The sequence below is a fragment of the Filicampus tigris genome, chromosome 8 (genome assembly GCF_054856515.1).
Source record: "Filicampus tigris isolate MCC_2025a chromosome 8, RoL_Ftig_1.0, whole genome shotgun sequence".
In the NCBI taxonomy this organism is placed as follows: Eukaryota; Metazoa; Chordata; class Actinopteri; order Syngnathiformes; family Syngnathidae; genus Filicampus; species Filicampus tigris.
The window spans coordinates 6,835,634-6,862,500 of record NC_141224.1 but is presented as its reverse complement, the minus strand read 5'-3'; the positions used below and the strand labels follow the sequence as shown (position 1 = coordinate 6,862,500).

Here is a 26,867-nt window from a genome sequence, read left to right as displayed (position 1 = left end):
TTCTTTCAACTCCTTACTTTATCAAAATATGCTAGTTCCTTTTTATAGAATACGCTGCAGTGGCGACTGTGGCGCTCCCCTTGCCCGCATGGGAGGGCATAACAGTACATGAGCGCACGTCGAGTTTACCGAACGAGACAAACAGTCCAAACACACAAATATAAAATTCAGAGTGCACGGCAAATTGCTTGAAGTACGTAGGAGGAGGAAAGAGCTTTGGTGCTAAGGCGGAAGTCTGAGTGGTATAAAAAAAGAACAGATTGTCATGAAGTGAGGGAGCAGTGATCCAGAAATACGGGGGTGGGACTCCGAGGGGGTAAAATCAGCAACACAGCAGGGAAGGGAAAGGAAGGAAGGGAGGAGAGCGGGCTGATGCTTAAAGAGCGGCATAATTACAGGCTGCCGGCAGCGCTGGGAAGACACGCAGTGATCACAGCGAACATACAAAGTCGTCATCAGCTGGCAGCGCACGGCACACTCCATATGGTGCGCAACGCACGCGTTACGGCACTAAACTCGCCTTTGACACGCGCTTGCGTTCACACACTGCTTCCATTCAGCACTCTTTTTTTTTTTTTTTTTTTCTTTTTCTCTCTTCTCTAAGGGCTTTTGCTGTTCAACGAATTGTTAGTGCAGATGGACCTTGTGTTTGTCATTAGTGAGGAATTGCTAGCGGGAGTATACTGCACCTTGGCTTGACGGGTTTTTAAAAAAAAAAAAAAGATGTACAAGGAGGTCCTCAGTTTACGCGGTACTCGACCTGCACTGTTTTGACTTTACCACGCCGGAGTCTTGTCCGCCATCGTTGTGTCCAGACGCATAGTGTGTGTGTCAAAAAGAAAGCAGGATCTTTTGGTTTAAAAAAAAAAAAAGCATCATTTTAGCTATTGCGCTTTTTTTTGGGATCGCAGTTTTTTAAAGTGGAGGTCAACCCAAACCTATTTTTTTCCAAAAATATGTTCTATGCAGGCCCACTAGTTGAAACGAGGCATTTTGATAAATATTGTGTTTGTGGAATAAGAGTTAATCCACCCGTTTTTAGCCATCTCTTGGAGCGGCCATTTTGTCACTTCTGACGAATGAAAATGACATCACACCTACCCAGGGCTCAGGTAACGACCAATCACGGCTGACGTGTTTTCTGAAGCTGAGCAGTGATTGGTCGTTACCTGAGCAGTTGTGATGTCATATTCAGTCGACAGAAGTGACAAAATGGCTGCCCCCTGAGATGACTAAAAACAGGTGGATTTTGTTGCTTAACTCATATTCCACAAACGCAATATTAATCAGAATGTCGTGTTTCAACTAGTTGGCCTGCATAGAACATATTATTGAAAAAAATATGTTTGGTTTGACTTCCCTTAAAACTTTTTATTTTGTGATTTCATGTTTTGTTTTAAAATTTTCTTATGTGTGATTAGGATAAAAAAAAAAAAGTTTTTAAACTCACGCCACATTTCAAATGTTGCGCTTTTTTTGTCTTCCTGAAACGTTTATCATTTTGTTGCTATGGCAGCAACCTAATGTACACTTGAACAAAAAAATAGCACGTGTCTGCAAGTTTTTATCCAAACCGACTTTTCATTGATATTTTCGGTGAAAAATAAATCAAATCACAACATGTGGCCATACTTTTCATCGGCTCCAACCGGTCGCACGACGCAAAAATCACACAACCCACGTGCATCCCATACCTCGAACGAAGAGCCTGATGCGTCGGACGTCCTCGGGGTCTTCGAGGTTCTTCACCGTGTACACGCCCTCGTCTCCCTCAACCAGCGAGTCGACAACAAGGTGGCTGAGGTGGAGATTTTTCTTTGCCCGGTTGCCCACCACCAGGCCGCCGCGCATCAGGACCACTTCAGGCGAGCGCGAGGTCGAGCGAAACGTCACCTCCAGCCCGGGCGCGTGTAACAAAATGTGGAAATCCTCGCCGAGGAACAGCGTCATGGATTCCTCGTTGACTGCGTGGAGGGGGCGGGGGGGGGGGGGGGGGGGGGGGGGTCATATTACTGGAACAATACGGACGGATGCAAGGAGGCTGCTATCATTTCTTGAATACTCACCCTTGCCAGACACTGACGCAACTGCAGATACAAGGACAAGAGAAGATGACTTAATTAGTGCCAGGTCTTAGACAACCGCTGTCTAGCTTTTTCTTTGGCTTTTTTACATGACACATCTTCGACACAGTGGAACGTAGGTTATATAAGGCAGGGGTGTCAACCCGGTTTTCAATGCAGGTCACGGTTGCTCTCAAGGGGCTGGTCACGATGGTGAAAAAACGGAAATATATCATCACTATGTAACGCGACGCTAAAAATTATAGTTAGCGACGTGTTTTGTTTTTAAGGTCACTTTATAGTTTGGTACGTACTTCGTTTTTAAGGTCCTTATTTGGCTCACATTCAGTGGCGTAAGCAAACAACTTTTTTTTTTTTAAAAGCTGCTTATTTTTTGTGAAAACAAACAGATTTAACTACAATTTAAAAAAGGGTTACTTAATATGAACTATTTTAATATTGGAAGGTGAACTGCATATTTTTTAACACATACACAACACATTACAAATTTAGGAAAAAAAAACGGCCGATTTTTACCCATTTTTTTCTCTGTTGTATAGGGTAAAGTATTCTAGGCAAATATTCGGCATGTAATTCATGCCTTTATTGTTGTAAGCGTTAAGGAACCGAAAACTAAATTATTGTATTACTTTTATATATTTATATAATATAATAACCATAATCATCACCATCTGAACTTTATTCCGCGATATATCGGAATTGATCGGTCTGGCCCTAATGAGTAGGGTGCTTGTTGACCTCCTCAATGTGTAAAAAAAAAAATCCCTTGAGATAACAAGACTGAGATAACCCTTCCATCAAAATCGTGAAAAACTGACCGTGAAAGTTCGGCCGCCGAGTAAATCGTGTTGATTTCCTACCTGTGGCAAGCAGAAAAGTGAGCGTGGCCGCACAGGTTGTCCTCATCATGGCTGTTTTGTAGTACCTGCAGAGATAAAACCAGCGATAACAACTGAAAAATCTGCCTAATAATGCTTAGAAGGTATTCATTTGACAAGTTTTATTATTGTGCTTTCATGGAAAGTCAACATGTATTCAGGACAACTAAATATAAGCAATGAGACAAAATTTACATTAGTTGACATCGGCATGCTACTACTACCACTAGTGAAGCGCTAGATTTTAACTAGAAGAATTTTATGTCACTCATAGGACATAAGGCAGGCAGTTGTCGACTAGTGCGCCATTTTACTTCACTAGTAGCATGTCATTGTCCCACAATTCAGTGCAATAGTAGAATGGCTGTCTTACTAGTAATTTTTTTTGCCACTAGCTACTGCCTCCACATCTGTATGACATTTCTGCACACTAGTAGAAGGAGAACTTTGGCACACAATTGGGACAACTACATTCCTAGTGAGATAAAACTGTGCACAATGTGCGCTACTAGTACAACTGATGACGTGCTGGATTTTGATTAGTAAAAAAAAAAAAAAAGTGTCACTTTTTAACATTTTTTTAATCCACCTGATGGTTTTGACCTTTTCCTCTCCGTGTCTATGATAACTAGCTACATTTCCCATCATTCCCCCAAAATTTCTTCAAAAGCGGACGACTCCACAAGAGGGCGCAATTCCCAACACAAATCTTGCCCCGTGCAGGCGCACATATCGCGCATTCCAGAAAGCGCTACTGCCAAACGTCTTTACGTACGTAGTACTTGGCACTAGTGCACTGCATCATACTGAGAGCAGTTGTTTGCCCCTCTGCTGAAGCTAAAGGTCACCAAAACATGAAGAGCAGCCCCCGGGATGATGCAGTGCAACGCACGCAGGAGACAGACAACGCGTCTTGTGTTTATTCGTGGCAAAAATGATGGATGGCAGCCAGACAAGCGACGGCGAGCCGCATTGTGAGTGCATTTCACTGCTCACCAGCAAAGGGGGAAAAACAAGTCCACCTATCTATCAACAGCATGCGCCACTCGCTATTGATTTGTGTGTGTGTTTCCCCACCCCTAAACCGATTCAAAAAAGAGAATAATTCATAACTGGGACTTGTCTTGCTCTTCAATAGGAAGCCAGCGTAAACTGTCAAAGCCATTACGGTGACAACCGCGCAGACGACGCCCGATTAAAGGCGCCACCGAGGGGTATTAGGGTGATGTGAGCCGCTTTCCTCTGCAGCGATGACGCGCACGAGGCCAGAAACATCGCAAGAGGTGCGCGTGCGTGCTAGCGTACGTGTGTGTGCAAAAAGAGATTTTGCTGCAGTTTTCCCCTTGTATAAAAAAAAAAAAAAAAAAAAAAAAAAGCCCAGGAGGAAACTGCGAGTGTTCTCAGCAGCCATCGAGTGTGATGTCGCCAGGACAACCAAGCCTATTTGCGCAGGACATGACGAAGCACCGTTTTTATGATACTCGCTGGCTGCGTTTGGTGCCTGAGGTGCCAGAAGGGCGTAAACAGATTTAATCAATTTCCTAATACCACCACCACGACGTCATAATTATAGTCACCTTAATATTATGCAAAAACGATACCTCATGATGTCTAGATTTTCTACATAAGTGCGCCTTTAAAGTGGAAATCAACCCAAACATATTTTTTTTAAAGAATATGTTCCCAGCAGGCCCACTAGTTGAAACACGCCATTCTGATAAATATTGCGTTTGTGGAATAAGAGTTAATCCAATTGTTTTTAGCCATGTGTGGGGGCGGCCATTTTGTCATTTCTGTCGACTGATAATGACATCACAAATACCCAGGGCTCAGGGAATGACCAATCACAGCACGCCTGTTTTCTGAATCGTGATTGGTCGTTGTGAGCAGTTGTGATGTCATTTTCAGTCGACAGAAGTGACAAAATGGCCGCCCCCACAGATGGCTAAAAACAATTGGATTAACTCTTATTCCACAAACGCAATATTTGTCAGAATGCCTTGTTTCAACTAGTGGGCTTGCATAGAACATATTGTTGAAAAAAATATGTTTGGGTTGATTTCCCCCTTCAAACCAGATTTCTAAGCATGTCCAAGAACAAGTTCATTCAAATGTATGTGTGCCGATCACTACAGTCAAGCTTGTTTGGAACAGTGTTGCTCTGACCAAACAATCAGAGAATGAAAAAAAAAAAAAAAAAAACGATTTACGTACGATATTTTTGTATGCAAACAAAAGGCCTCGTTCTCTCAAATACTGTTCAAAAGTCTGTCTAAATCCTTGTAAGCGAGCACTTCTCCTTTGCCGAAAAGTGTGGCCTATGAAGACAGGGAGGGAGGGCGTGAACGGATCTTTTGATGTTTTGCTCTGGATGTTTTACAGCACTTTGAGTTGCATTTTCATGTATGAAAGGTGCTATATAAATAAAATGTGATTGATGTGACATGTGACTTAGGCTGCCCACAATAAAATGGGCCCAGTTGTGAAGTGGATGCATTATCTCGGCAAAGGAGAGGTGCTCACTAACACCGATTTCAACAGATTGGTGAACAATATTTGACAGAAATGGCCTTTTTAAAAAAATGTTGTTTTTTTTTATACATATGTAGAAAAAAAAATCTTCTGAGTTCAGCACCTGAAAATGGGGGTCAAAACAAAAATACTCTGTTCATATTTAGAGATTTTGTCTCCTCGCATTGCTTCTGCACTATGCTCCCCTACAAGTAAACAGCACCTCACGTCATCGTTTACTGTCCAGCGGCCGAGGCTGTGCGCCGACACTCGAGCGAGCACGGAACATGCAAAGCGCACAACAGCGTCCACTGAGGCGCCGCGCCGTCCTTTGGGCCGTGAAGCTGCAGAGCGCACACACAACGCAACACAACCATCTGCCCCTCTTTGCCTCCCTCCCCACCACCGCACTCTTTCTTTCTCTCCTCTGCATCACGTGCCCCCCATTCTTCCTACTCCCTATCTCAGTGAATTCTTCCTCTCTCTCTTTTTTTTTTTTTTTTTAAAATTGTATTTATTTATTTTTTTTTTTTTTACGTAACATCATCCACTGCGTCTCGCAGTGGAATCAAAGGCGTCTCCTGTGCTCCTTCACACTCGACAAGGTCAGGCAGGTCTTTGTGCGTGGCTTTTTAAAGAGGCGGAAATGCCTTTTAGTGACTGCAGATGAGTGTGCGAATGGTCACATAAAGCTCGGCTGTGTCTCGAGTGCTCATCTTTCACTTTCGCTTCCTCTTGCCACAAAAAGGGGAACAACTGCACATATTGTACACTCCCCTCGTTGGGCTGTGCGAGACATTTATAAGTCATGAGGCATGGTAAAGGAAAGTGGGTGAGGGGGACGCTCTCATTGTGATGATTCCGCACAAGGGATGGACTTACTCATCAATTAGTCGATTACTCGATCATTAAGGATGGCGCCTTTTGATTGATTACTCGTGTCTTGAGGCAACAGAAGTAACCAGCGCAAAGTAGAGGTTGTTATTGGAATCACTCCCTATCCAATAATCGGGCCCAATATAGTAGGAGTTGAACCGATGAATCAACTAGTCGAGGAATCGACTCAACCACTCCGACATCCCTAGGTACCACTTGTATGATGACTAGAATCAGAATAGTCGATGCAAGTGAGGCTAGCTGCTATTCTATCAACCATCGGCTTGAGATGATTAGTCGACTCCGAGTCGTAAGTTCGACTCATTGACTAGTCGACCAATCGGTTCAAAGTCTAGTACATAGTTTGTTTTTAAGGTCACAGTTTGGCTTTAATTCATTACAGTGAGGAAACAAAACGAAATGGGAAAACCTGCTTATTTTTAACAAGAACATTTGAAATAAAACAAATGTGTTCTTAATGGGTTTTTTTAAATAGCATATAGGAAGTGTCAAAAGTCTCCTCGATACATGATGAAACTAGCCTATTTTTGTTTGCGTGTGTTTTTTAATTTTGAGTTCACCCAACTGTTTTTTACAGTATACAATTAGCTTAAGGGTTGTATTTGTAATCATTTGTTTCTATGCTTGCCCGTTCAACTACCGTATGTCTGCAAGTGATACCGTAAATGGCACAAAACAAGGTTGGGATGGCTGTACTGTGCTGAAAAATATCAATAACGTCATCGATTAATCGACTTGGACTTGAGTTTCACTTTATTATATGAAAAATCTTTCGTTGTTTAACCCCTATTACAGTAGCGTTGTTGGAATGTGCAGTGAATATAGGCAGAAGCACATTTACCACCAGGCAAATACGGGCAATTGCCCTGGGGCCCCCCAAATTTCCACGGGGCCCCCAAATGTGTCATTAATAAAGATTTCTTCGATTTAAAGCAATTACTATTTTAGTATCGATTCACATGCTCAAAAACACATGACAATATATCATAATCGTTTCAAGTCCTCCCCCTTTCCTTCTCATGCAATGGACTATTCCATCTTCTTACTGCACTTTTGCAGATTTGATTCAAGAAAAGGGAAGTGAAACAAATGTATCAAATATTTACAAGAGAAGTTCCACCATCTTAGGTTGATCCCGTACGTTGTAATTATGTGACAGAATGACGTCGTTAACTGCACGCCCCAACTAGTGTTCTGAAAATGTTTTTTGATTTGACTGATTTATGATCCACGCAGTCCTAGTAGGGAATACGTGAACGATTCTGAATGCAAGGAAAAGAAGAAGTGGAGGACTCAAAGGTTCATTTGTGGCGAGCAAACGAGTGCGACGAGCAGGCCGGCTGTGAAAGTGATGAACTAAAGGATGAGACAGGCTCCTTGCACCTGTCACAATCTCTCAAATCAATGAGGAGGATGAGGAGGAGGACGAAGGCGGCTGGGTTAACACATTGCGTTATTGACAAAGCGTGCGGGGGTGACAAACGTGTCATCTGCTGCTCTGTGAATCGCCTATGTTTGTGATTTTCAGTGTGGTGCTAAGTGTGGGCTCCCTCTAGTGGCATGCAAAAGAATCGCTGTTAGTACAGTTCAGTTGTATTCAACTTTTTAGTACAATTTATTTGCATTTAAACATGAAGATTTGTTTGCTTGTATGCAGTTATTTAACTACAATTTTTATTTATATTCATTACATTTTAATTGATTTTTTTCAACACCTTGTATTTTCCTATGTTTAAGCACAGTGTTACTGTTAAAACTGTGTATAATGTTACAGAGGCTATGATATTAAATACATACTACCAGTCAAAAATTTGGAAGCACTTTCTGATGCTATTGAATGGTGAAGTCTCTCCAGACCTTTGACCCGCACCAGATTTCTTAACATCCGCTAGCTGAATGCTAATATATAATGTGAAAAGTCCACAGACAGATTTGTGGAAATAAGCGTAGATATTACGGCAAATCTAAATCTTCAAACACAAATGTAGCAGCATCGCATATAACAAAATCAAATTAAATGCTGTATGTTAAACAACAAAATGTTCAACCAAAGCTAATAATTTTAACGAAAGTTTGCGATCTTAATGCTAACATGTAGTGGGAAAAGTACATAGAGGGGCTAACAGAAAATAACATCAATGTTTAGAGAAATAACAACAACTTCTACTTTAATACAAATGCAGCAGCGTCACATACTACAAAGTACAATTAAACATTGTATACTTAAATACCAAAATGTTCAAACAAAGTTTATCATTTTAACAAAACTCTGCTAGCTTAATGCTAACACAGGCTACAATGGGGAAAACGCCATAGATGTTGTAACAGAAATTAGCATAGACCTTACAGTAAGTATAAAAACAACCTCTATTTTAACACAAATGCAGCAGCGACACATACAAAATACAACAAAATAGAAGTCAACGTAGTATATTTAAAGACCAAAATGTTCAACCAAAAAACCAACGAAAGTCGATTTAGTCCATTGTTTTTTTTTTTTTAAGTTGGACGCCATTGGGGAGCAAAGTATTTTTTTTAGGTGCTAATTGGTATGACAAGTTTGACAACCACTTGCTCTATATAGTGTAGTGCTTTTGCAGGCTGCGTTTCTGCAGTGGTGGTGGGGGGAGAAGCTACGAAGGAGCCTCCTCTCAGCTAATGGATGCTGTTAAGCCTTTTAACTGTTCACGATAGAAAACATATACTGTACATGTAGTATAGGCGCCCCTTTAGATGAACTTACATTACGCTTAATGTATTCATCTGACGAGCGCTAACTATGAGTGTTAGGGCTCTCACCTGTCACTTTATTAGGTACACCTTCCTGCATTTTCAAGGCTGCCTTTGCGGACACGTTTTGCTCAAAAGGAATCAAACATGAACAGGGGATGATGTCAAAGTGGATACGGTCGTTTTCACTGAACACTGGCAGTGCAATTGTGTTTTTGGTGTGGCTGCATGGCTGTAATTTGCAGTGGTGACCCGACTGTGATGTTGCTTAGGAGGGTATTAGATAGAAATGATTTTTTTTTTTTTCATTTGGAAATGATTAACAGGGCAGCCAATTTTATTTTCAGGAAAAAAAAACAACATTTTTTAATGAAAATTTAAATAATTTGAAAAATTAAAAAGTGAAAATTATATCAAGCACCCCAAAAATGTAAAAACATTAAACGGGGAGCCAAACAATTTTATATATACTCTTCAATTGTAAATTGAAAAATAAACATTTGTAAATAATTAAACAATATATTTAAAAAACATGGTTATACAGGCTCAAATAATGCATTTGAAAATAAATCTGCAATAAGTAAAAAAAAAAAATGTTTTTAAAACATCAGTTACAACTTCAAATGTAAATAAAAATTGTTTCAACGTAGCATTAGAAACACTACTGCATACTGTCAGTCCAAAAATGTATATGTGTCAACATGGACATATTGTCTTAAAGAACTCATTATCAGATTGTCCAAGTGTACCTAATGAAGTGACCATGATTGTAATGGAAATCATTAAATCAATTTTGGAGGATTTTATTTCCCCAGAGGCTGACAAGTCAACGATGTAAGTGCAGCCATTCAGTAAGCATTTAGCCCAATTTAAAAAAAAAAGAAGAAAAAGAAAAATGAAACTACCTTTATTCCATGATCAAGCAAATGGAGTGTGACAAGGCTCTAAAGTCCAAACGGTTCCCCGCAGGGCCCGGGACAGAAAGACTCGGCACGCACGAGGCGTGAAAAAGCTGCAGAATTTAACCCTTCATGCACCGGCCACATGCGGACAACTCGGCCGAACGCGAGCATCGAAGAGCGGGGAAGCCAGACCAGCGTGGGGGCACCTACCTGCTTCGGATGATCCGCCAAGCGAGGCTGGAACAAGTGTTCGTTCGTCCGTCCGTCACTCGGTCGGTCGGCGGTGCAGATGTGGGTGAACGTTGACTGCGTGGGGTCCCTGCTCGCTCGCTCGCTCCCTCCCTCCCTCCCTCCTCCTCCAGAGATGCTTTTATTGCTACTGCTGCCGCTGCTGCACTCGGCGACTGGGGCTCCACATTTGGAAGAGGTTCAAAAATGTGTCGGCCACTCGGAAACACTCGACTCCTGTCGGGAAACAGCGGACACACACGCACACACGCGCATGCATGCAACGACCCCACACGGCGCCTCCTTCTCTACACGATCCACAACACGCCAGCCGAACTGAGCCGATGATCGGGAGAGAGTCTCACGAATGAGCTGTGTTTCATTTTGATACATTTTTCTCAATTTGGAAACGACCGAAGCTAAATTTGTGAAAACTGATTAGGGCTTTTGAAAAGCTCATTTTGTGGTTGGGGGGTAGTGTAATAAAAAAAAAACTAAGACCATCACCCTCATGTTTTTTTCTTTTACTTCTCAAATGTTGGCATAAAATAACTAGAGGAATTATTAAAACAAAACAAAACGTTTTTTTCCATTTGATAAAGATATGAGTTATTTTAAGTGTTAAATGTGTTGTTGCAATAACAATGTATAACATTTACAGTAGTATCTAAAAAAGCTACATAATAAAAATATAGCATAATTTTATTAGAATTGTATCATAAAAATGGAGACAACTTCCACATTTATTTCATCATTATAAAATAAGGAAATGTAAATTCGTTTTTTTACTGCAAATTTAAAAAATGGTGATGATTCATGTAAAAATCACGTGTCAATCGCGATACTAATTGATATTGAATTTTTGGGCCAGTCCCACTCACAGCCATATATTCATCTTTCTCCTAAACAAAAAATGCCCAAGAGCACCAACAGCATCTTACAGCTTAGTATTATGTTTTACTGCCTCCTGGTGGCCAAGGCGGGCACACCAGAAGGAGCAGCCCAATGAATTGGATTAATTCATGAGTGCTGCTTTTTTAACCCCCACATCTTTCCACTCCTTTTTTTTTATATTTGAGTGTTTTCAGTTACAAAAATTCATATTTCTACAAGAAAAACTCATAATAAAGAAAAGACTTAATATCATGAACATATTTTATTTATAGTTACAGTATTTTTTCTTGCATATTTTCCCCTTTTCCTTGCACAGTCTAATTGGATCCCATACAAGAGCTGGAGCAACAACAATAATGTTCATTTTTGTTTATGTCTGAGAGGTATACTCATTAAGAACTGCACTTAGTCCTTTCTAATATCGTGTCCATCTCCGGGCACGAAATAAGGCATAAAAATCAGCACCTCTATCACAATATAAGCAACAATAACTTAATCGTGGCCATTATAAATATTCCTTGAGCCAGCGCATTTTCGACCCCCCCAGACAGAAAGCGATGGAATGCTATTCGAGTATGTATTTATTCGATACGCTTGATATCCAGTTTAAGGTGAATTTTCCTCCAAGAGAAAACAGTCCAACAGTGTTTCCCCCACCTGTAACGAGGCACATATTTTTACATCGCCGCCACATCTGCACACGTACGAGCGACTTCTGGCTTTTTGCGGTAAGGACAAAGTGCGCAAGATATTGATGACGACTGAAAACAGACTCTTGAAAAGACAGAAGCCGCCGCGCAGCTAATAGGAGGAGGATGAGGCCTTAATGGAACGTTCGGCGGTGGTTAATGGAGACGAGAGGACACTCTGCTACGTTCATTATCTCAGTGTATGAAGAGGAAAGGGACCCGTGCACTTTTCATAGCATGAGGCATGAGCCTCCGCCTCATCCAGTCGGACGGCTTTCCAGTAGTTTTATTTATTTTATTTTTTTTTCTTTTTGATTCACCGCGCAAACATGATTTACACAACTCCCCGCTTTCACAAGCAGCTGATTACCGAGAAGCGCCACGGGCCGTTTAAGCGCGGCTAATTCCTGCTCGGCGTGGCGGGGAGGATGTGACGGGGATAATGAACGGGTCATTATTGCCATCCGGCATGCTTCAAATAATGCGTGTTTAAAAACGTACTTACTGTAAGTACATTGCACCCGAATGCGGGCGGTTATGAGGTGCACTTGTTGTCCGATCTATCGATGACGGTATAAGGTTGTGATGCCCAGCTCAGTCATTAGCCTCTTTCACACCGTCTGGAAAAGCTGGGATACTTATGTAAAAAAAAAAAGTGGAAGAAATGGAAAGGAAGTTCATTAAGCAATTGTCTACGGCCTGACAAAATTTTTTTTTTTTAAGCCGATACCAATATTGAGCAGAATAAAATTCTGATAACTGATTACAGGTCATCGTCAAAATAATTTGAATGAATTCAAATACGAAATATCTTTTTTGGTCCCTTAACACTTCTAATAACAATAAAGAAATGAGTTATAGGCAGAAAATTTGTCTGTTTTACAATATTTTGATCTATAGTATATGTTCAAGTTAACACCAGGAGAGAAAAAATAGAAAAAAAAAAAAAATCGGCAAAAATCAGCCAATTTTTTGACAGCTTATTTTGGCGGCGGGGTGGGGCGTTGAATCTCATTATGTCGTTGTCTTATGTTATTATATATTAATGTGTATTTTTTATTTTCATTATTAATTTTTTTTTTTTAACTGGGAAAAAAAAAAAGAGCAGATTTCTGCCAACTTTATAACAGCTAAATATCGGTCAGGCCCTGCAATTGTTTGTTGTTCTGGGGATAGTAACGGAGCCATAAGGTAAGTGTGAATGAAGGTATTCCCTAATGGCATGAGTGTGAATTTTTATACCCGACACTCCATGCGCCTCCCTGTTGTGCCGAAAGCAGTTGTTGCTGTCCGACATCTATTTTACCGATGTCATAAAATGTGGCTTTCGGGTGAAATTTCCGGGAATGTCCACAACTCCTTGTAAGTAATCATCTACTCATGTTTGACGTTACAGCAGGTGCGGCCCTGATGCTGTCAATTCTTTGGGATCTCTTATTAAAAGAGTCTATGTTGTTACTGTCAAAAGCTTTTTCCGGATGCTACATCTTCTGCCTGCTCCGCCTTCTGCCGTCGTCGGGCTGCGGCTGTTGCGGCGGGCCGGACAGCTTGTGAGCGTCGAAGTCTAGTTTGTGCTGCAGGATCCCGGAGAGGACGAACTCGGCCGAGACAACCGGGAGCGACGCCGAGATGGCCGCGCGGCACAGCGGCCAGTCCTCCGGGCAGGAGATCACCACCGTGTTAGGCTGGCGAGGGCCGGGACAAAGCAAATATGTTGTTTGTTTTGAGTTATATTCAAGTATCTCACTCTTTATTTCTTTATTTTATTGATAATCTCATCAAGGCATTTAGATGGCAAACTTTAGTGGCTTATTTTTCCCGGAAGGTTGTGTTGTATTTATACAACTACCAAAATACAAATATATAACTTGAACATCCGGAGAATACATTTGTAAAATAATAATATATACAAATAATAGGAATAAAAAAAAAAAAAACAATAAACGTACTGGCTGATCTTGCTGTGCACACCTTGGCCTCTTAGGGGCAGTGTGGTGCATGCATGGAGTACATACATTAAGATGAGTAGAAAACGCCGGTTGTGATTTAGCTTTATTAACTCACTCGCTGCCAGACATTTTCAGACCCTCTTTTACCCTAACCTTTGAAAAAAACCTGAAAAAATATAAATAAGTTCCTGGGCTTGAATGGCTGGACTGTGAAAAGACGTGTAAATTCATCAATGGCAGTTAATGAGATAATATGTGCCTTTGAGTATTGTTATATTTTCAGTCTGTATGTGTTCCTGCGGCTTTTGTGTGTCAATAGTCACTATTTGAAGGAATATCACTCCCGTCGGTCGACGTCTATTGGCATTTGAATACTTCTTGAAATTGACTGTTAGCATTGGCACTGGCAATGTTTCTACAATAACGCACGGCTTGTACTGTGCGTGAATATACAATGTGTCTAATTCTATTTGCTGTGTGTTTAGTTCTGACAGTTAACTCCAACTGGGGTGTCAATCAACAGCTTCAAGCATGCTCAGAAAGGGCAGAAAAACATACAGGCTCGCTGTACAAGCAACACGGTGCATTCAGGAAGTAAAAATTTAAATCATCATTTCAATTTCCCGACCGTAGTACAAAACAGACTTTAGGAGTCGGCACCTTATGTGAAGACGGCATCTTAGCGAGAAACGTGGCTCCGCCGCAGGAAATGATGTCTCTCATCTGGGGCGGCTCGGGCTTCACCGACTTGGTGATGTGGATTTTGTAGCCCTGGAACAAAACATCAAAGAAAAATCATTTTTACGGATCTTGTTTTTAAATGTCTGCACAAAAATGATCAATACATTGTCGTTCTGAGCGGTTCTCATGTTCTTGTGTCATTTCTAGGTGTGGGGGGGGGGTGAGTCGTATCTGACGCTCTTTTAGATGACTCAGCAGCACAAGTTTACATCCTGTGTTAGCATGCTGGCATGCAAGTGGAAATGGCCTGCGTCAGGTAAAAAGCGTGCTAATTTAAGCATTCATCATGTCATCTCATCTCGGTTGAGTCCTGAAATGCTCCAAGCTGAAATTACAAGATGCTCACACAAAAAATGTTGAAAAAGAGTTTGGCGGCACATCTTTCAAAAATATTGCTAGCATGATGCAATCAAAACACTACATTTGGCCATGAATGAATAAAACCAGAAAACGATTCAAATTGAAATGCAATTCTGAATAAAAAGCCAATTTGACACACACTTTGTAAGATACAGTACTTTTTACCCCAAAAACAAGCATTTTCACAGGAACCCCAAAATCACTTTTTCTGCACAAAATCCAATTAAACACCAGCATTCATTTTGCCATAATTTCACAGATCCAATAACCTACATTTTAGTTTTCTACTTATAAGGTGCATTATTTTTCATACAAAATGCTCCATAATTTTTGTGGGAGCAGACCTATTCATCATAAAAGTCATTCCGATTGATGACCTATTGATCTGAGGGCAAATGCTAATTTAGTCAAAGCGGTAGCTTGGCACTAGGCACAATAACAACCCGACTAACTACAAAACACTTCTGGAGAGCAGCCAGCGCCTATCATCAGTCATCGTCGACATTAACCCAACCGCCACGATGGATGGGAGAACAAAAACCCACCTTTGTAATAAATAATAATGAACGCGCTCCATCACCTTTAAGAGAGGCTGGCTGCTGGCGAAGCTAAGAGTCTCCTGCAGGCGGAAGTTGAACTTCTCCTCCTGCTCTGGATCGCTCACGATGAAGCCGTCAGGTGGAAGTAAGCTCTTGGCTTTGTTGCTCTGTAACAAAAAAAAAAAAAAAAAAAGTCTCAAATCTTGTGCTACGTCTTTCATTTGCAGTGCTCATTCAGTGACCGACCTTGTCCAGCCAGTGTACGTTGACGATGGGGACCCCTTTGGCCACAGCGCACATGAACTTGACAGTCCTTCGCACCTTGTCGGTGACTAGGCAGTTCATGTCTGCGGTGCCATTAGCCAGAAAACCTCCTAAGCGGGTCAGCGCTTTCTGCCCGGATTCGTCCACCACGCCCGTGAACAGCACCTGAGCGGGAGAGACCGTGCGTTGATGCAACGAACATTCTCGCCATGGTGATGATGCACATTCGGGGCACATCTTAGGGCTGCTCGATTATGAAAAAAATTGGAGTCGTGATTATTTGGGTAATAATTGAAATCATGATTATTCAAACGATCATTTCTTTTTATGGTACAAAACAAGAAAATGTTTAATACGGAAGTCAACCCAAGCATATTTTTTTCAAGAATATGTTCCCAGAAGTCTCACTAGTTGAAACACGGCATTCTGATTAATTTTGCGTTTGTGGAATATAAATCAAGCAGCAAAACGCACTCGTTTTGAGCCATCTCTGGGGGCGGCCATTTTGTCTTCTGTCGACTGAAAATGACATCACAACTGCTCACAACGACCAATCGCGGCTGACCTGTTTTCTGAATCTGAACCGTGATTGGTCGTTGTGAGCAGTTGCGATGTCATTTTCAGTCGACAGTAGACAAAATGGCCGCCCCCGGAGATGGCTCAAAACTAGTGGATTAGCACTTATTCCACAAACGATAAATGAAATGCAAATAAATGTAAGCAAGTTCCTTTTGGACCAAACAAAATTGAGAAAATTAGTTGTAAAATACAAAAAAAAAGAAAAAAAAAAGGAAGTGCAAATGTATACATTTAAGTATGATTTCCTTGCATAAACAAACATAGTGCTTTGGATATAAATACATTTTAATCAGCGTTTTTTTTTTTTTTACAATTATGCCAATTTTGTAATCGTGAAGTGTAATAATCTTAATTGTAATTGAATTTCGATTAATTGCACAGCCCTAGCACATATATAGTGTCCCCCCATGTTTCTCAACGGTATGAGTGAAGCAGCGTGCTCTGGGTGTTTTACCCAACGCACCAACGATGAAGGAACGGGGATTTTGGCGGCGACATGCTCTAATATTCATGGTCTTGGTTTTTCGAAAATGAGTTTCCTCTCAAAGAAAGGGAGGAGAACACATCGACATGACACGCAAACCTTATAAACGTGGCTGGAATCACGTGGTCGGCGACTCAAGGAAGCAGGAGAGTTGCGAGAAGTAACGGGGCGGGATTTCACGGAAGCGGCTTGCGTTTTCCTCTTGCTGCTGATTGACATCTGAGGCTATAAAAAAAAAAAAAAAAAAAGAAAAAAAGAAAGACAGATCAACATGAAATGATCATTGGCAAGCCATGAATTTGCCGCTTAATTCATTAATGCCTTAACGTTAGTGGTGAGTTAGGGTACTCTGGTGGCTTAGTGGGGAGGGGGGGGATGTGTCATGCTTTCAGCGATGACGTATGAAGCGCATTAGTTCAAAAGGATGACTCAGAACAGAGACAAGTAGCTGCAGCACTCAAGATTTCATGTTGCGCAATATCAACCATTGGCTAATTAACCTTCCATTTGTGGCCACAACTTTACGTACGCCTGCACAGTTGAAACGGAGCCAATAGCAGAGCGCTATGATACATTCCGACAATACAAAGCTGACTACAGTGGCACTCAGCGGAAGGCAAGACATTAAAGCCAGGTGCCGCTAGGGAAGCTCGATTATGGAAAAAATATATGAATTGTGATTATTTTGGTCATCATTGACATCAGGATTATTCAAACCATCCTTTATTTTTTGGTACAAACAAGAAAATGTTTAAATGTAAAAAAATATAAAGACAAATGTAAGCAAGTTTCTTTTGGACCAAACAAAATGTATACAATTTGTTATTATAAAAAAAATGATAAAAGATGCAAATGTGTAAATTCAAATATGATTTCCTTGCGTAAACATGTGGTGTATTTTGGATATAAATGAATATTCAAAATCATTTTTTATGATTATTTTTGCAATTTTGTAATCGTGGAGTGTAATAATCGTAATTGTATTTCGATTAACTCATTCACTGCCATTGACGAATTTATTTGTTGTTTCACTAGCCATTCAATTCCAGGAACTTATATTTTTTTCAAACGTTAGGGCAAAAAAAGGGTCCGAAAAAGGGGTGCCTAGGTGCCACCGTGCCGGGCAATACCGTTTCATTCCATTTGTCCGGGTGGCATTTTGCAGTTTTACAAATCAATTTGCCGAAACTCCACCCGTTTGATTGGCCCCGAATGCAAGCGGACTGTAAGGGCGAAACGTTACAAGAAATTCCTCGATCCGGAACTTTATCAAGCAACAAATAAGCGGAAACCTTTCAGATGTCATTTCAATCAAAATAAAAACAAAAATCGAATAAAAAGCATGGCTGGAGTTACCTCAGCATCTTCCCCGGAACCACCGACAGATGTCGCATTTCCGTCCTGGCTGGCTATGTCGGGGGGAGATTCCTTCTCATTCCCGTCCCCCTGAGCAAACGACGATTTGCCTCTTCTCTTAACTTGGACTGGCGTTGAATTCTCCTCTCCTGGATTCTTCTGACCTCTGCCCCTGATGTTCCTTTTAGGGAGGGGAGATTCGTCAGAGATTGACGACTCTGCATTGGAGGCTTCTTTTACGTTTGCCGGCCTCCTCCCCCTAGTGGCAGCTGCCGGTTTTGATTTGGGCTTCTTATCGTTTCCATCAGAAAGCGCGGTGACGGACACGTCCGCCTTCTTGCCCCTCCCGCCCCGCGTCGTCGGCTTAGCGGCGGGGCTCTGACTGAAAGCAGGCGGGGTCAAGCCGGGCCCGGGTTCCATCCGGCGCCCGCTTCCTCTACCTCTCCGAGAGCCGAGACTGCTGCAAGACATGTCCGAAGCGAGGGAGTTCAAGGAGCTGGATCTGGACAGTGCCCCCGTGGGAGAATTGCCGCGAGCGTCCCGCTCTGGCGCTCGTCGGCCTCGACTCCCTCGGACGCTTGGGGCGGACGCCTCGGAGTTGACGGAATTGGGGGAGTTGGAGCGGTATCTGGTCCGCTTGGCTGGGGCATCGTCTGCGAGGGGAAGAGCGGCGATGGTTCTTCTGGTTGCTCTCCGGCCTCTCGGTATGGCCTCGGGTTTTTCTTCGTCGTCATGAGCAAGCGCTTTCTCCGCTTCCATTTCCGGTCTCTCGTGTCTTTCTCGGTCCTCCGCCGCTAGCGATCGTTGGGTTTCTTCCCGCTCCTGCTTCTCCCGCGGTGCATTCCCGCCCCGTCGTGTTTCTCGCTTCCCGTCTTGGGCCTCGGGAAGGTCGGTCTGCTGCCTCGTGGCCTCTTGCTCAAGCTCACTCCCAGCAAGCCTGGACTCTCCCACCTTGCTTCTCGTTTGTCTTTTTTCCCCCGGCTCCTCCTTTCCTCTCAATTGTGACCGCGTTCGTCTCGAGTGCTCAACGGCGACGCCGCGACTGATACTAGCTCGGTGGGCCCGCGGGCTTGGTTTGCCCGGGCTCGTCGGCCGACGTTCAACCGCAGAGGTTGCCGAAGTTGCCGTCGCACATGTCCGATCCTCGCCTCGAGACCCTACGAGCGACTGGGTCTCGTCGTCGATCTGCAGCGCTTCGGCTTTTCTTTTCCTCGAGCCGCGGATCAAGATCTCGCTGTCAGCCTCGTCATCTTCACACGTGTCCGCGGGCTGAGTTGCAGTTTCTTCTTGACCGGGACCCGATTCTTCTTTTTCATTCTTGGGCAAAGTGTCAAAATTAGGCTGCGTTTCCTCTTCTTCTGGGTGCGTCGGGGTTACTGATGCCGAGACATGACCGCTCCCTCGGACTTCAGCGCTTTTCTGTGCGGGATTTGTATGATTGCAACCGTCTGAGGGGATTTCGAGAGAACTGCTGAGGGACCGCGTCTCCTCAATTTGCAGCGGCATTGCTTTTCTTTTGTTTGGCAAGATCGGAACCGAGTCGTCTTCATCGCTCTCCTCGTTGCCACTTGCAGCCATAGGCTGTGTCGCAGCTATACTGAGCCGCATCTTTTTATTAAGCCGCACTTGACTTAAACGCAAGTCTTCGATTGAGTCGTCGACGTCAGTTTCCTCATTTTCACTTGCGGCCATGGGCTGGGTCGGCGCTATACTTCGAGACGGATGGTGAGCCGCTGAACTGTAAGGAATGATACGAGGTTGTCTTTTTCTTTCATGTAAGACTGGAATCAGGTCTTCATCATCACTTTCCTCATTTGTAGCCAAAGGCTGGGTTGCAACAGGCAAAACGTAGGAACTCGTACCGGGTAGCGTCTCTTCATTCGACTGCACTTTACTTAACTCATGTGAGACTTCAATTGAGTTTTTGCCGTCAGTTTCCTCATTTTTATTCCAAAGCGCGGGCCGTGTTGAAACTTTACTCCGAGGCCGATTATCAGCGGGCAAACCGGGAGAACTCACATTGGGTTGCATTTCTTTATCGATCCGTACGTTTCCTTCAGCTAAAACTGGAATCGAGTCGTCATCGCCGCTTGCTTCATTTTCACTTGCGGCCATAGGCTGTGTTGCGGCTACACTCGTAGGCTGACAACTAGCAGCCAAACGATAAGAACTCGCAATGGGCGGCACGACTTCACCAAGTTGTCCTTCTCTTTCAGTTAAGACTTGAATCGGGCCGTCTCCTTCACCGTCTTCAGTTTGACTTGCAGCTAGGGGCCGCTGTTTCACAATCAAAGGTTGAGTTGCTTCTTCAAGCTGCGGTCGCTTCGCACTTGTTTCCCCGCATTCTCTTGCGCGCCTGGGCTGGGATTCGGCAACGGTCGGAGCTACGAAGTCAGTTTGTGCCTCGCCATGTCCTGTGCTCAAATTCGTTTTGTTAGCAATTTGCTTTAGTTTCAAAGGGGGGACAGAAGTCGTAGTCGGGCGCTCCTCTTCCCGGAAGGCAGTCATGAGTTGGGTTTCAGCCAAAGCAAGGGAAGAAGAGGTGGGCAAGTCAAAAGGTTGGGTCTCGGTGTGTTCCTTCGGCTCTTTTTCAGACTCACTGTCGGGCTCTGAAATATAGATCTGCGTTTCTTGCAAACCGAGATTTACCTTGCGATTCCCCTCGAGCAGCGCCGGACTGCTGGCAGGCGCTTCGTAGGCCTCGTAGGCTTGCGTGGCCTCCAAGTCATTCCCAAGGGAGGCTGTGTCTGCACTTGATGTATTCGTATAGGCTTGGGTGTCAGAGACAAAGGCCTGGGTGCTTTCCAGAGCCAGAGTTTGGGACGCGCTGTGTAGGTGGCTGCTGTCGGACAACCCCAGCTGGAAAGACGCCTGCCCGCGAGGCACTTGGTCCGTGTCCTCGCCGGATGAGTCACAGTCCGAGGCTTGCTTGGCGTCTTTGTTGCAACTCTGGCTCTGCCTTTGGTTCGGAAGGATGAAGGGCTGCGTCTCAGCCACGACAAAGTCCTCCTCGTCCTCCAGGCTGTCAAAGCATGAAGACAAGGCTGCAGATCTTACCGCACTCTTGAAGCCACCTAGGTAACGACAAGGATTTTTTTTTTTTTACTTTAAAAGGTGGGAAATCAACCTAAACAGATTTTTTTCAAGAATATGTTCCCAGCTAGCCTACTAGTTGAAACAAGGCCCTCTGATTAATATTGCGTTTGTGGAATATGAGTTAAGAAGCAAAATCCACTCCTTTTTAGCCCTCTCAGGGGGCGGCCATTTTGTCAGTTCTGTCGACTGAAAATGACATCACAGTTGCTCAGGGCTCGGGTAACGACCAACCACGGCTCAGCTTTAGAAAACAGGTCAGCCGCGATTGGTCGTTGAGCCCTGAGTAGTTGTGATGTCATTTTCAGTCGACAGAAGTGACAAAATGGCCGCCCCCTGAGATGGCTAAAAACGGATGGATGAACCCTTATTCCACAAATGCAATATTTATCAGAATTCCTTGTTTCAACTAGTGGGCCTGTATCGAACATATTCTTGAAAAAAATATGTTTGGATTGACTTCCTATTTAAGCATTGTCTTGGAAAATAAATGTTACCAAATAAAGTTGTTTTCCACGCAAGCGCTACTGTTCAGTTTGGATCAAGTTAACCTTGATCTGGCTTATCTTTCCACAGGATGTTGCCATAATATCGCTCAGCTAATTCACGGCACGCCACTTGAGAAAATGATTCTCCAAAAAAAAAAGTATATAAAATGTATAATGTCATTTGGTGGAAGAGCATTACATTGCTCTGCTTGTTACTATACATGGTTGGCATGGATAAATTAACGCCAAAAACATTTTTTTTGTCAACATAATTGACATTGGGTAATTTTCCGCGGCACACCTGAAGACCTCTCACGCCACACTAATGTACCGCGGCACACTGCACTAACAGCATACATTTTGCCAGTGAAATCACCCAAACAAATGTAGCACTGAAACACGACGGTGCATTTTTTTTTTCAAGGCCTACAAAGGAAAAAGAATCAAATGGTCAGCGAATTGTTTTGCCCAGTGGAAATAATGCTTAAAAGAGTGAGTTACTCAACACTAACTTACGTTCAAATGGACCAAGAGAGGGTGTAAGGAAGGCTTGGGTCTCCATTTCCTCCATTTCTCCTTCTGAAAATATTCAAGTGTAAAGAACAACATCAACCTTAACTCAAAGCAAAACAATCTTTCCAAAACTCTTTTTGCTTGATACCCATCAGAAATGTGACACAAGCCAACTGAAATACATAAAATAAAATAAAAATAAAATCCATCCATTTTCTGTTGCGCTTGCCCTAATTTACGGTCAAGGGTGAGCTTTTTAAAAATTTGATGTGGGTCTCTATATATTGCAAATTTTCATTGGCGCGTCTCCTCTTGATATACAGTTTACTGCAAAAAGGTAAGAAATGTCAGTTCTGAATGATGAGCACGTGTATCATTATATTTGTAGCTTGTAGTGGTGAAAAGTGTTTTTTAAAATGAGGACAAACGGCAATTAACATATTTTTGAGACAGCGCTTGTCTTACTCCATTGTGCAGATGTACTTAGTCCTGCTGCGTTCAACTGTATTTACCTGACAGTCGCACGGGGGTAGAGCAATTTTGCAGATGTGGAGACAGTAAAGCACATTGTTTTATCCCTGGAAGAGTTATTGCATTTTTCTCTTCTTCCGCATCCGTATCGCTGTCCTGGCCAGCAGGGGGCGCACTGGACTCATCCGTGTCGGTTGGAGCGGCTGCTGCCGTGATACCGGGAGTATCTGAGGAGGGTGCGGTGGCGACAGGTGACGAGTGAGCAGCCTCCCGCGCCCCATTGCTGTCATTTGACCCCGCAGCTGACTCGCTGACATTGGGTTGCGTCGTCAGAGCGAGGGCCCCGTCGTCATCTGATTCGGAAATGTCACCGATCGAGGCTAGCCCGGAAGGTATCGGCGTATCGCGGCTGGTGTCGCCCGCCTGCTCGTCCTCATCTGTGTCGCTGTCTAGCTGGAAGTCATCCGGCAGCAACGGAGGAGCCACATGGGCTTTGATAGCGTCGGGTGACATGTCGGGGTGATCGTCACCTCCCTCGGGCCGTGCGGGAGGTGCAGATGCGTCTCCTGCGTCATCTTCACCCACATCTGTATCACTGTCCGTGTTAAAGCAAGCGGCGTCCGATCTCTGGTTGGCCGCCGGTTGCGCCTCGCCACCATCTTCCTCCATGTCAGTGTCGCTGTCCATGTTAAAATTAGGGATGGCACGTGGGGAAGCGGTGCTTGTGGACAGTTGCGGCAACTCCTCCTCTGTAAAGCTGGCCGGGTTTTGCAGCTGTTCTAGCGCACAGTGTTGCCCTCCCGGTGTTTGGCCGCTTTCCACTGCGTCTGCCTCCTCCTCGTCACTGTCGTCCACAAACGCAAGCGTGTCCTTTTTAGGCTGTCCCCCAACATCCGCGTCCGGCTCTTCTTTGCTGAAGCCGACATGTCCGCGAGGCGTCTCTCTGGTAGATGATGACGGCGTGACGGGTGTTGCATCTTCACACAGAGGACTATGGAAAGGACAGAGATTATTGCTCAGATGTACAAGCAGGTTTAAATGCAGTTTGATTTCAATTATTTTCAGAGCGGGTTTGTTCGTTTTTATTAGTTTTAGCTTTTCAGAAATGCTTTGTTTTTGTTTAGTTTTTATAAGGTTTAGTATTACTTTTTTTTTTGTGCAAGACTAAAAAGACATCACGGTAAGTACTGTGTAGTCCAAATTTGAAAACAATATTTTAAAAACAATCATCCACACATAAACTAGGATGGTCTCACTTTCCATCTCTTCTTTGCCAAGGTGGCTTGAATTGAGAAGTATTAAACCCGGTTGTACAGTGTACTATACTTTATATGTATGTACTGTACCGTATATATATATTTCACATAGGAAGCAAAAATGTAGAACGCTTGTTATCTACAACTTCACGAGTGTGACAGCCACTCCAAACACGCAAGCCGCAAGCACGGCTGTCGCCTAGTCGCGACATCATCTGCTGGCACTTTTTTATTTACTTATTCTTGGCGACAAAAAGTAGAGACCACACAGCCAAAGACAAAGATTTGTAAACATTTCATGTAGTTTCAGTTAGTTTTCCTTTTTTCTTTTTTTTAAAACCATTATTGTTTTTATTTTATTAATGAAAATGATTTTTCAATTTTAGTTTGAGTTATTTTGAAAGTTTTCGTTCACTGAAATAACCTTGGTCGGTGCACCCGAATTGATGGATCAGTTAATGTCTATAGTAAAATATACCTTTCAGGGACTATTTTGTTTATGGGACTCAAGAAGGTTGAGCAGGTGGGGCTGGAATCTGACCCTGTAAACATCAAAGGAAATTATGAAGAAAGACGCCACAAGGGAGGACATATTATATAAATGATGAATTGTTGATTAATTAATCGATTAATGTTTTGAATCAATGGAGGATAAATGCAGTGCGCTAATTGGTGAGAGGAAGGAAAATGACGGGAAGTTGAGCTACAATACCAAATCCCTACTTGCGGATCAGTTTTCTGTACCGTTTCAAATCATAAACATACCTTTGAGCTTGCGCCTGCTCTCTCTGTTCCTTGGCCTTTCTCCGTCAGAGTCCGATTCTGATTCTGGGACCAGAATCCCCTGCAGCTGGACTGGAGTGGTCTCAAAGGACAGACAGCTGTTCTGGGGAGGCTTCCTCTCGACTTTAGCCAGAGGTGAAATCTTAGTTGAAGCCTGTAACACCTGGCTGGCACTCACCTTAAGGCCATCTCTCTTCTCTATGGATTCACCCGGTAAACTGACACTAACGCCCGGCGTCCGTTCACCAAGGTGTTCGTTAAGGCTGAGATACTGACACGGCATGTCCGCCATGAACAGACGGTTCCCCTCGCTGAGGGGGTAGGATATGTTGGGGATCAACTTGACGCGACCAATGCGGGTACCGTTCATGCTGCCCAAGTCCCGAACCACGGCCTCTATATCCACTCCATTGGGGGATCCCCGTCTCTGATGGACGGAGATGCGGATGGTGGCGTGCTGTTTGGACACGGAAGGCGCCAGCAGGGGTAGTGTGCAGGTGCCAATGTCACGACCAAGCACATTATCCCCCATAAAAAGGGGAAATTCTGAGGACAGGAAGTGCATTGTCACACAATTTATGATGAATTAACAGGTATCATAAACTTTCGAAAGTGATCATGTGAACTGAATCAGTCCGCCCTCTGAGATCGCAAGTGACGACCATTGTAAAACATACTGTCTGAGTAAAAACTGCACAGCAATCTGAGAAGCTGCTACCTCTCACTTTTTGTTCTCTTGTGGGATAACGTCAACAATACAACGGGGGGTACATATTTTAAAGCTACTATTATTATTACTATTATTAGGTACATATGCTCGATAGCACTTTTGCCGACCAAGCCTGACTCTCACCTCTTTCGGGGATGTGTTCATTCTTCAAGAGGCATAGCTTCGCTAAAGGTTGCAGCCCCTTGTTTGGCTTCTCTTCATTTCCCTCCTCATCTGACTCGAAGATGGAGTCGTTGACCACCTGAGTGGCGTCCATTCCTCGCCAAGAAGGAGGACGTCTGCAAAACATAAGCACAGATTGCACATGTAGCCTTTTTTCAAGCAACCGTCAAATATGTGATGCTACGAAGCTAACGTTAGCGCTAACGTTAGCGTCAACGGCTAATCGGCTCCTGCGTGAACGTTAGCATGGCAGAAATGATACTTTTTCCACTGATATGCCCCGGGTAATTGCAACTTTTAGTGCATTTGCATATTTCTGTGCATAGTTGTGTTCTGGCCGATCCCGCCCCCAGATCTTGTGCTTTGATTACGTTCGCAAACAAACTGATAAGGTGATTAAGACTCAAACGTCACTGCATACAAGTCCAATGTAATGTCAATGTAAACGGATTGTTGATCACTTTGGCGGCTAAATGTTGCACATTTTCGTATTCAAGATCGCAAATATTAACGTAGAACGTGTGTGTAATGTAATTTTGTCCTAGTGTAAATAAGCGGTGTAAACTTGCCTGGCGCAGTCCCACTCCACTCAATGAAAAGATAAACAACTTATAACTTTTTTTCCGGGTGGCGCTAGGTCGCACCTACTAGAATGTGTCTAAACCTCACGCGATTGGTCAGGATGACGGTCAATCCACATATACTCCACATCCATTGGTCATTTTCACTTCCCGTCTGAATTGGCAAATCTCTGATTGGATTACAATCAGGAGCCAGACGATTATGTTTCGCGCCACGTGTCTCTTAAAGGGAAAGTACAATAAAAAAAACAAAAAACTTTCAGTTTCATTTTGTGCTAAAAAAAAAAAAAATATTTGCTGTCATACATATTTAGGTATTTTTGACTGACATAGGTTTTCTTGTAGTTATATAATTCTAAAAAGTAGCCTATTATAGATTGGCCATTCGGCCTTGATGTTAATTGCTAATGAAAAACATTTTTCTCCCTCAATGCATGCGTACCGTCTGAATAAATAGTTAGGTTCAAGCCAGGTACTGTATAAGATTTCTTACTTAGCTGTGGTAGCATGGCTTGCTTGTTGGTTATGCAGCCTTAACCGCTGGCAAAACAGAAAAAGCACATATTGCATGAGTTAATAATACAGCTCTATTATCTTGGTCTTTTGCCACTGGAAACCATGCCTTTGTGGTGAAGTAATTTCTTCTCGTGATTAATTTACTGTTTTTTGAGAGAACCTAGTCTTCATTTGCTACAAATGCCCACC

The 26,867-nt window shown here is 43.2% G+C and overlaps 2 protein-coding genes across 2 annotated transcripts in view; both read right to left on the bottom strand.

The window, feature by feature from the left end:
- LOC147143276 (uncharacterized) overlaps positions 1 to 10,346 on the bottom strand; it is a 19,423-nt gene extending 9,077 nt beyond the window's left edge. Inside the window, exons 1-4 of the mRNA XM_086038364.1 lie at positions 10,213 to 10,346; positions 2,945 to 3,009; positions 2,067 to 2,087; positions 1,695 to 1,964 (exon numbers count right to left, since the gene is read on the bottom strand). Of these exons, the coding sequence (XP_085894490.1) occupies positions 1,695 to 1,964; positions 2,067 to 2,087; positions 2,945 to 2,993 (340 nt within the window). The 5' untranslated portion in view covers positions 2,994 to 3,009; positions 10,213 to 10,346. The remainder of the gene's footprint in view (positions 1 to 1,694; positions 1,965 to 2,066; positions 2,088 to 2,944; positions 3,010 to 10,212) is intronic.
- Positions 10,347 to 11,367: 1,021 nt separating this feature from the next.
- On the bottom strand, positions 11,368 to 26,225 carry mdc1 (mediator of DNA damage checkpoint 1). The gene is made up of 12 exons (XM_086038655.1): positions 26,151 to 26,225; positions 25,543 to 25,697; positions 24,672 to 25,235; positions 24,385 to 24,448; positions 22,692 to 23,641; positions 22,183 to 22,245; positions 18,086 to 21,159; positions 16,829 to 16,954; positions 15,649 to 15,831; positions 15,444 to 15,569; positions 14,423 to 14,533; positions 11,368 to 13,498 (listed from the first exon to the last, which is right to left on the bottom strand). The coding sequence occupies exons 2-12, from the start codon at positions 25,673 to 25,675 to the stop codon at positions 13,295 to 13,297; spliced, it is 5,598 nt and encodes a 1,865-aa protein (XP_085894781.1). The 5' UTR covers positions 25,676 to 25,697; positions 26,151 to 26,225; the 3' UTR covers positions 11,368 to 13,294.
- Between the last annotated feature and the right edge of the window lie 642 nt (positions 26,226 to 26,867).

Bases quoted from the DNA above. Each gene is read 5' to 3' on its own strand.
- mdc1 (XM_086038655.1), bottom strand. From the start codon at position 25,675: ATGGACGCCACTCAGGTGGTCAACGACTCCATCTTCGAGTCAGATGAG. The intron at 23,642-24,384 runs GTATATTTTACT...TCCTTTCCATAG, and splicing joins AACAAAATAGTCCCTGAAAG to TCCTCTGTGTGAAGATGCAA. The intron at 15,570-15,648 runs GTCGGTCACTGA...TTTTTGTTACAG, and splicing joins ACGTACACTGGCTGGACAAG to AGCAACAAAGCCAAGAGCTT.